At 43.7% G+C, this 9,475-nt stretch overlaps 1 protein-coding gene across 1 annotated transcript; it reads right to left on the bottom strand.

The window, feature by feature from the left end:
- Window positions 1-1,902: 1,902 nt before the first annotated feature.
- LOC132406730 (putative nuclease HARBI1) lies at window positions 1,903-8,802 on the bottom strand. Its single transcript, XM_059992645.1, has one exon. It carries the CDS (start codon window positions 8,406-8,408, stop codon window positions 7,233-7,235), a length of 1,176 nt encoding a protein of 391 aa, XP_059848628.1. The 5' UTR covers window positions 8,409-8,802; the 3' UTR covers window positions 1,903-7,232.
- Between the last annotated feature and the right edge of the window lie 673 nt (window positions 8,803-9,475).

The following is a 9,475-nucleotide window of genomic DNA, read 5'->3' on the forward strand; positions in this document are numbered from 1 at the left end:
GGAAGTATTGGTATTCCCAAGGCTGGAATCTGGTCCAATACATGCAGAACGCTAGAGGGGCACATCAGACCAGGCTGCATCTGTGAAGGGAAAGGAACATTTGATGTGTCAGGTCAGGACCCTTCATCTACAGAACCAGGGCAATTTGGAGTGGTTACTTAGCCCACCGAGCTGCTTATCTATGGGATGTGGGAGTAAACTCACACGGTCACAGGAAGAATGTGCAAACTCCACACAGACAGCAGCGGAGGTTTTCCAAGCAGCTCTACCATCTGTACAACTTACCGCCCACAATGCTGCTAATTTACCAAGGCTGGATATTCACCATACCAAAAATTACACAGCTTATCACATCCTTTTGAATGTATTTATTAACTGAATGGTTTAATGAAATACAAGAAAATCTTTCATGTTTTGTAATGTTTTCTTATGTCTTTGTCTATAGTGGGTGGCAGGGTGGAGATACATCTCCACCAAAGCACTCCTTTCCTACGTTAGTCTGAAGGCGTAGGGTAAGGTATAGCACCCGCTTAGTCCCCCTGCCTTTCAGGCTCACTGAAGCCATTGGAGCAAGTGAAGAGTGGTTGTATGAGCAGCTGGTGCATTTCACAAGTCCTGGTTATTTGACCACTGAAGAGTATTGATGACAACTGGGGTCACCTGTCTTGTAAACACACTTGCCCAGACGAAGGCATTGGCAAACCACCTATGTAGAAAAGTTTGCCCAGAACAATCATGGTCATGGAAAGATCATGATCACCCATGTCAAACAACATAGCACTTAATGATAATGATTGTCTATAGACACTGTCCAGATTAATTCCACATCCAGATGAAAGATATGCCTGAATCATTGTTAGATCATCCAAATGTTCCACTTCTGATATGTTTACATTTGATTGAATTCATAAGACTGAATCCACATTTGTAGTTAGCACTAGAAGCTTGAAATGTTCCACTGATATCAACAAGAATTGAAAGTTCTTCAAAGTCTTCATCTCTAAGCATATAGTTCAACATATCAAGGAACGTCTTAATTGAACCAGTCTTAACTTTTTCGGAAACGACAGATTTGAAATCACAATATTGCTGCAATACTTTTGAAGCAATGCTGTTGTGCTTTGTTATATTAGCTGAGTATTTTTAGTCAGTCATACAACATGCTCTTTTCCACATTCAAAACTGGTTGTGTTTGCAATAGCAACGGGGCAAAACCTTGCCATTCTCTTAACTCATCGTCAGATCTATTATCCAAGAGATTATACACATCTTGAATTAATCTAATAATAGGTTCAGTGTTGACATCAGAACTTAAAGATGCAAGCAAATCTTTCAATTTGTCACCCCAATAAATAGTATCTCCAAGATAATGTAACAATGACTTGTTAACTTTTGCATATTGCAAAACTCTAGTTGTATTCAAACTGCATTTTCTGAAGGAATTTACAGAGATGTCAGACTTCTTTAAGGACAGTCAATATTGTCGATTGGTCAAAATCTTCAGGCAGAGGTTTCTGATTGGATCATTACATTCATTAGCTTGCTCTTTGTAATACTGGAGCAAAACTTCATAAATCCTCATTAAAGCAGCAACGGCAAAATATCTTGACAGTCACCTTACTTCGTTTAGTAGTCAAAATGACACAACATCACATTCTGTGACATAAGCTAAGTCTTCTAGCTTTCTTTTTTAACCAATGACCTGCAGGACATTTTACACTCTGCTCAAAGCAGTGTTTCTATATCCTGTATAATTGATACTTTCAAAATTATACTAACATTATATAAAATAAAATTCCAGCTGTGCGACACCAAAGACTACATGCATGGACTGCGTGGCCGTGCACTAGAGGGAACAGTGGAATTTACTAGTCAACATCATTTTCTTTGGCTATTTGTATGCTTTGATGTGTTTAAGGATTGTTAAAGCTTTTAGAACATTCTGCAGCCTACAGATAGGTGAAATACAGGCAAATGAGATTCAAAATTCAAGTTTATTTATCACGTGAAGTTCAAAATATACACCGAAATGTGTCACTAATGTTAACAGGCAACACACCTGAAGGTGTGCTGGGGGCAGCCCGCAAGGGTTGTCACATATTCCAGCACCTACGTACCATGTCCACAATGCTCAGCAAAGCAAAATAAACCACAAAAAAGGATCATCTTAGATGGGCTTCCTGAAAAGCATCTACAAGTCGGGCTGAAGGGCCTCCTTTCATGACAAATTATTCCAACTGCGTTTATTTGAGGATGTATTGTGTGCTAAAGACAGGCCCTTTATGATATCTATTTTATTTTGTCATCTGCAGAAAATCCATACCCCTACCTCCAGAGAATAATGAGGACGTATTCCATAATACTCTTGATCTGGGCCAAGACGAGCAAGCCATGGGCTGTAAGTCACTTGACCACTGACCTGCTTTTGAAGTCACAATACATACATGACACATTCTCTCATTCTTTGAAGGTGAACTTGGGAGGTTTCTCCTCGCTGGGGAGTGCAGAAGGAGGGATCATCCTCTCAAAATAAGGGCAAGCTTTCTGAACAGGAGTGTTTTCATTCAAGCCTTTAGATTACTCTGCCAGAGGAGCTGTGGAGGCTAAGTGAGTTCAGTCAAGTCACAGGTCGATGGGTCTCTAGATGCTCGGGAAATCCAGGGGTACACGAACAGAGCAGGAAAATGGTGCCAAGATAGAAGATTAACCGTAACTCACTGAATGGCAAAGCAGCCTCCAGGGCAATGAATACTCTCCTTCTGATACTATTCTGTATATTTTTAAGCCTACCCAGCTAAACACATTTGAAATCAAGGAAGCAATGATATTAGAAGTGATAGCCCCTTCCATTAAGATGTAGACAGTTGCTAATAGCTTACCGAAGATGAGGCGTTGTGGATTTGTCTTCCTTTTTTGTAGCTTTTGAGCTCACAAAGCAAACCAACAGCAGCAGTGGGGAAAAAAAACAAACGTTGTGGAGGGCCCAGCAAGGGAAGCGCAAACCTTTGGAGGCCAACGAAGTGGCATCATCCTACTTCAAGCAGGTCGAGGTGAGAAAAAACGAGTTGCAGGAAACAAGGAGAGAGGCAGTGGGGCTAACAGGTTGGCTTTCCTGTGAACTGGCAAGGATCCCGCTGTCTGAAATGCATCTTTCTGTTTTGCCGTTGTAAACAATCGGAAGGAGGAACGCACACACATACAGAAATTCTGTGCTGGAGTAACAGTACAAAATTCACTCAGGAGTCTTAACGGTATAGAGCAGTCCAAGCGGATTCAGAGTTGACAATATAAAAATGCAGTGAGAAAGTGCAAGTAAGGTTCTAGTAGGAGCAAACATGTTGAACAAATAATTCACTTTACAATAATGTCATAGAAATAGAATGCAAAGAGCAGAAGAGGAGGAAAATGATAGAGCTCGGGGAGTGTAGTTCACATATGATAGGTTTACTGATGATGAAAACAAACTGAAGATACTGTGAATGATGGAAATTTGAAGTAAAAACAGAACTTGCTCAGCAGGGCAGGCAACACCTGTGGAAAGAAGGATGCGATTTCAGGTCTGTAACCTCTGATCACACTTTCAACCTGAAATACAGAGGTCTGTCAAAAATGTCTATTTTTCAAAAAGTCAATGCACAGCACACATTTTAAGTCTGTGATGTCAATGGACAGACAAGACAGCACTTGAAGAACAGGATAGACTGTATTAGGCGGTCTGTAGAGGTCACGAATGAGAATGGGAGAGACTCCAGGACAGTCCATGAACACTACTTCATTCCTGTTTTGCAACAACAACAAACTTACTTACAGAGTACTTACTTATGTAGACGATGTAGTTCAAAGTGCTTTACAATGAGAGAAAATAAGAACATTGAAATAAAAGACAAACTGATGTTAGTTAAAAGCAAGGTTAAATAAATGGATTTTGAGCTGCATATAAAAGTGACAACTGAGTCAGCAGCATTTATAGTTTTAGATTTTAGGAATGTAATCAAAAATAAAAGCTGACCTGCCAATTTTCCTTTGAGGGAGATTGTTTAAATTTAGGAGAGCAGTGGAAGACCTGAGAGGTCAAGCAGGATTATAAAATGAAAATGATTCTCTGATGTGCTCCCTCCCCAGACCACTGAGAACTTTAAAAGCATGTAAGAGAACTTTAAAATCAATTCTAAAAGATACAGGAAGCCAGTGTAGAGTAGCTTGGACCGGAGTGCTATGTTCCCTTATCCTGGTTTCGGTTACAAGTCTTTAAGTGGTGTTCTGAATGAGTTGAAGTTTCTCAATAGATTGCCTTGGAAGACCAGTAAAAAGTGCATTGCAGTAATCTAACCTATTCGATATAAAGTGAATTAGTTTTTAGCATTGTTACATGACAGAAATGGACAGACCTTTGCAATATTTCTTAAGTTAGAAATGCTGCTCTGGTCATTTGAAGTGAAATTTAAAATTCAAATCCGGACCAAGGATAACACCCAGACTAGTTACTTCTGCTTTTACAAGGAGAGTTAAGTTCCCAGGTTCATCAGGAGTTTATCTCTTTTGGTTTTGTAACCAACCAAAAGTATTTCAGTTTTATCTTCATTTAGTTTTAGGAAATAACTGATTTTTGCAGCCATGCAAGAAGTCAGAGAAGATAGGATGTTATCGTCGTCAGGCTCAACCAAGATATACAATTGTGTGTCCTCTGCATAGCAAGTTTATGCTCGTTAATGATGTCTCCTACAAGAAGCGTGTATAAGAAGGGTAGGGGACCAAGACAGCTTTCCTGAGCAATACCAAAAGGTACATCGTATCTCTTAGAAAAAATGGTTTCCAAGACAAATAATTTTTGCTGCGAGATATATGAGCAAAGTTAATTAAGGGCACTACCAGACAGGCCAGGCCAGTTGTCAAGGCGATCTAGGAGAACGGCGTGGTCAATCATGCCAAAGGCAAAACTTGGATCTAGAAGAATTAGAACAGAAACCCTGCTGGCATCAGTGCTGAGCCTGAGAACTGACAATTTTGAAAAGGGTTGTCTCCACGCTCTGGTTTGCTCTAAAACCTGACTGAAACTTTTCTAGATTATTGTTCTCACTAAGAATTTAAAAAAAATTATAGTAATGTTTATGTATTTGCACTGTATTGGACTTCTCCAACATGGGGAGACCCTGCCATGTGCAGCTAACTGATCTATGATTTGAATAAAGTTACTTCAATTAATTTACAGACTAGCTGTACATTCTCTTGCTGAAGTGACTTTCAGGGCTCTGAATGGAGATGGGCCGTCAAGGTGCCGCTATTCCGAAGCTGTATAGGAAGAGGAGGAATGTGATATCACAGACAGAATGGTCCTTGTCAGAACGCAGGAATCCTTCACACATCCCAAAAAATATTAGCACAGATTAACTTGAAATATTGCACTGCACTACAGATTTATAAATAGCATTAAATGTTGGGCTTAGAAGTTACTACATCAGGAGCCTCAGTAAAGCAATATGAAAACAAAATAAAGAATGATAATTCTGAAAAAGTGAAAATAACCAACATAAATTCACAGCAGGTTAATCACTTTCTTGAGCGAAAACTTCCGATAAAGAAATACAACCTTAACTTCTTTTTCAGCTTTTAAATACCCACTTTGAAGAAGGCACTGTCAATAAGCATGCCGTGTAAACAGTTCATTGACCCAAAGTGCAATCACATTCATCCTAATGCAATCACATTCCATCCTAATGCCAGCGCGTGTGAAAGAATGAACAAAAGGAAGAGCATTTAATTTCCACCATTTACATCCACGGATTATCTGAAATTCCTTGATATCAGTTAAGTATACTACTACTGAAACGTACAGGACACAGTGAATCCATTCCGGATAAAGCCAAAAGACATCTACATGGATAACTAAATCTGATATTTTAGTCAAGGAGTAAATATTTACTAGGTTAACATCCACCTTCTGCTTTGTTTAGTAGAAAGGACAGGGCTGCAACTTCCCACCCGAAAGACTCATCTTTTGCAGTGTAGCGCTGCTTTAATGCCTCACATGAATTTTGGCCGAAGTTATATGCCTTTGTCTCGGGGTGGGACTTGATCCACGATGACTGGCAGACAGCTGAGAGCCCCATCCAGGTTAATAACCGAGCAGAGAGGACTCGAAACTTCCAATCAGACAAACACCATTTGTTGGGTTCTGTGGTCAATATGTGGCACAGTTTGCACACAAATTGATTCAATGTTTAAAAACATACACATAACACAAATAACATGGTATCTATAAACCATAAGTGAAAATTTGTGTGTTTTATGCAAAGTAATATACTGTCGTGCCCATACCAATTTAGCTCAGAGATGAGTAACAGATTAGATCATTCACTGCACCCTGGAGTTGATAAATTCATCACATAATACACCTCCTGATTAGTAACAGGTACTTTCTATACGTTTGCAAAACATTTAGCTTTACGACTTAATATAAATTTTAATTATATAAACAATGATCTATATTTAAGAATGCTGTTGAAAGAGCAGTTTGCAAACTGTCTAATTATCTAAAACAATGCAAATAAGACAATGAAAATCCTATTGACTATTGCATCAGCAAGTTACAGTATACCAACAAGGCTAATTTCTTCCAAGTTTCCTGGGAAAGTCACATTGGGGCTGGTGCAAGTTCCGATGTGTCACATTCGAAACGTACAGAAAGGAGACTCAGCTCGAGAAAATGACTGGAGTCTGCCTGCCTGCAGATTTCTGTCAGAGCAGCACTGGCCAGTCTTCCTCACGTTACACTATCTGCAGATGGCGTCAGCGGGAAACAGGTTGCACAGAGCTCCCTCCGAAGAAGCAAGCAGCAGTGCTTCCACTAACTCACATCTTGTCTGCATGGGATCACCGTCATCCTTTGCTTACCAGCCCAGTTCTGGGGTGGCACAAACACGTGAATGAGATAAAGACAATTTGCCACAAAGATGAATCAGGGTCCAGATTACAAGCATGATGTTAATTTGCTTCGACTGAAAAACGTATTTTTATTAATGTATATTTTTCACTAATTGTGTCCCTTCATTTATGAATATTAAGGTAATTGAAGGAAGGGAACACTCTACTGGTGTGAACGTTTGTCCTCTGGTGATAAATATTTTCACAGTGGTATTTGGGCATTGTGGACTGCTCAGCAGTCAGGTCTTAAGGCCAACAGTGGTCCGAAGTGCTCACTTTCTAGCACTGCAGGAGGATGCTGAGATTCGCTGTCAGTGACTGAACTCTTCCTGCACAATCCGCTTTTGGATGGCCCTTGCCACATCCAGCGAAGAACCCTCCTGGTCATCCCCTTCCAGCGCCGGGGCCTGAAGCTCCCTTTCCTCCGGGAGCAGTGGTTCCTCATCGTCTATGTTGAAAAGGTGGCCTTCCTGTAGAGCAAAATTGTGCAGCACGCAGCAGGCTATCACAATCCTTGCTACCCTCTGAGGCATATACTGCAGAGCCCCGCTGGATCTGTCCAGGCAGCGAAACCTACTTTTCAACAGTTTTATAGCCCTCTTGACCACAGCTCGCGTCGCCGCCTGGGCCTGGTTGTACGCCTCCTCGGCCTTGGTTCTCGGGCGGCTGAGCGGAGGCATGAGCCAGGTCTGTAGTGTGTATGCCTGGTCTCCGAGGAGCCAGCCTTGCACGTGGTTGTCCTCATGGAAGAGGTCAGGGAGTGTCGAGTGCTGTACAATCACAGCATCGTGACAGCTGCCCGCATGCTTGGCATTTACATACAGGATTTTCTGATGGGCATCGCAGACAAGCTGAACATTCAACGAGTGAAACCCTTTCCGGTTCACGAATATCAGTGGCTGCTCTGCGGGCGCCTTCAGTGCCACGTGTGTCCCTCCTATAACACCCTGCACCTTGGGGAACCCAGCAATGCAATGGAAGTCCTTGGCTCTTTCCTTCTGCTGCCTGGCTGCAATGCCAAAGTTGATAAATCCCGCAGCTTTGTTGAAGAGCACATCTGTCACCTGCTGAATAGCCGCCCTCACCGCTCCCTGGCTAATGTTGCACATGTTCCCCGTCGCCCCCTGAAACGACCCAGTGCCGAAGAAATTCAGGGCGGTGGTCACCTTCATTTCGACTGACAATGCCGTCCTGGCAGTGGAGTGTGGCTGAAGGTCTTCACGGAGGAGGTCACACAGATTTGCGATGGCACGCTTGGATAATCGCACTCGTCGAATACAGAGCTCTTCTGACAGATCCTCAAAGGACCGGCGTTGCCGATAGATGCGCTGTGGTGGGTAGTACCTGGTAGGATGGTGTCTTTTGCCATGCTGTCTTATCCTCTTTTCTTCCATTCGCTGCTGTTCCTCCTCCTCCTCCTCCTCCTCCTCCTCCTCTTCATCTTCCACAATTATGGTGTAGAGTGGGATGCTCATGGGGAAAGCCATAGTGGCTCCAGAGCTGCTCTGACTTGGATATCTGCTGAATGAATGAATGGATGGATGGGTGGGTGTGGTGATAAACTGGGGCTGGGAGAATGAGGTTGCAGGGGCAGGTCTCAGTGAACGGAACTGAGGGGAGGCATCAACCCCACCCCCCTCTCCCTCTGTGGGATCAGACAGCAGCAAACTTTAAGGAGTCTCCAAAGCTTCCCCAGCCCCTCCACTTCCGCCCGGGTTCACGTGACCGCCGGTCGTGGGGCGCGGGCCGGGCCCAGCCGTGGCGCCCCCTGGCGGCCTGTCCCTGCCCTCTCCACCCCGCCCAACCCAACCTGGGAGTGGCACGGCTGCCGGGTGGAGATTGACGCTGAGAGCGGCCGGCGCTCTCCGCCCTTGAGGCAAATTTTTTGGCGTAGAGGGAGGGGGGGGGGGCCGGAAACAGTCGCTGCGCATGCGCACTCGCTGGACGCTGATGTCCTGTTGACAGCTCAGATTCCTCGCCAGCAATATCAGGAAAGAGGGAAAGTGGCCTCTCGGTGTCCGCGCTGTTGACTATTCCGCTTTTGTATTGATGCTGACTTTTAGTTTAGCGCGGTAAATGTTGCCGGGGGACGAGATATACGGATGCTCCATGAGACTGTCGGGAGCGTCCGTCTATAAATCGTCCCTCGGAAAGCGAGTTCATGCGACTCGGTACCGGCGAGGCGATGTTGTGCCTGAAACACAGACCCGGCTCCCTTGCTGATCCTTCGTCCCCTCCCCAGACACAAGGGAATAGGGATAGGGTTTAAATAGGGAATTCCACTTTTGGCTGATGAAGTGAAGATGCTTGACAAAGCAGTCCCCCAATTTAGGATTGGTATCACCAATATAGAGGAGGCCGTTTCGGGAGCACCCGACACAATAGACAGCCCCAAAAGTTTCGCAGGTGAGGTGTTGCCTCACGTGGAAGGACTGTTGAGGGAGGAGGTGAATGGGGCAGGTCTGTCGCTTGCAGGGATAAGCGCTGGGAGTGAGATTAGTGGGGAGGGGTGAATCGCAGGAGGGGGAAGGTAAGGGTATGTTTAGTGTTAGGA

The sequence above is a fragment of the Hypanus sabinus genome, chromosome 17 (assembly GCF_030144855.1).
Source record: "Hypanus sabinus isolate sHypSab1 chromosome 17, sHypSab1.hap1, whole genome shotgun sequence".
NCBI lineage: Eukaryota > Metazoa > Chordata > Chondrichthyes > Myliobatiformes > Dasyatidae > Hypanus > Hypanus sabinus.

Bases quoted from the DNA above. Each gene is read 5' to 3' on its own strand.
- LOC132406730 (XM_059992645.1), bottom strand. From the start codon at position 8,408: ATGGCTTTCCCCATGAGCATCCCACTCTACACCATAATTGTGGAAGAT.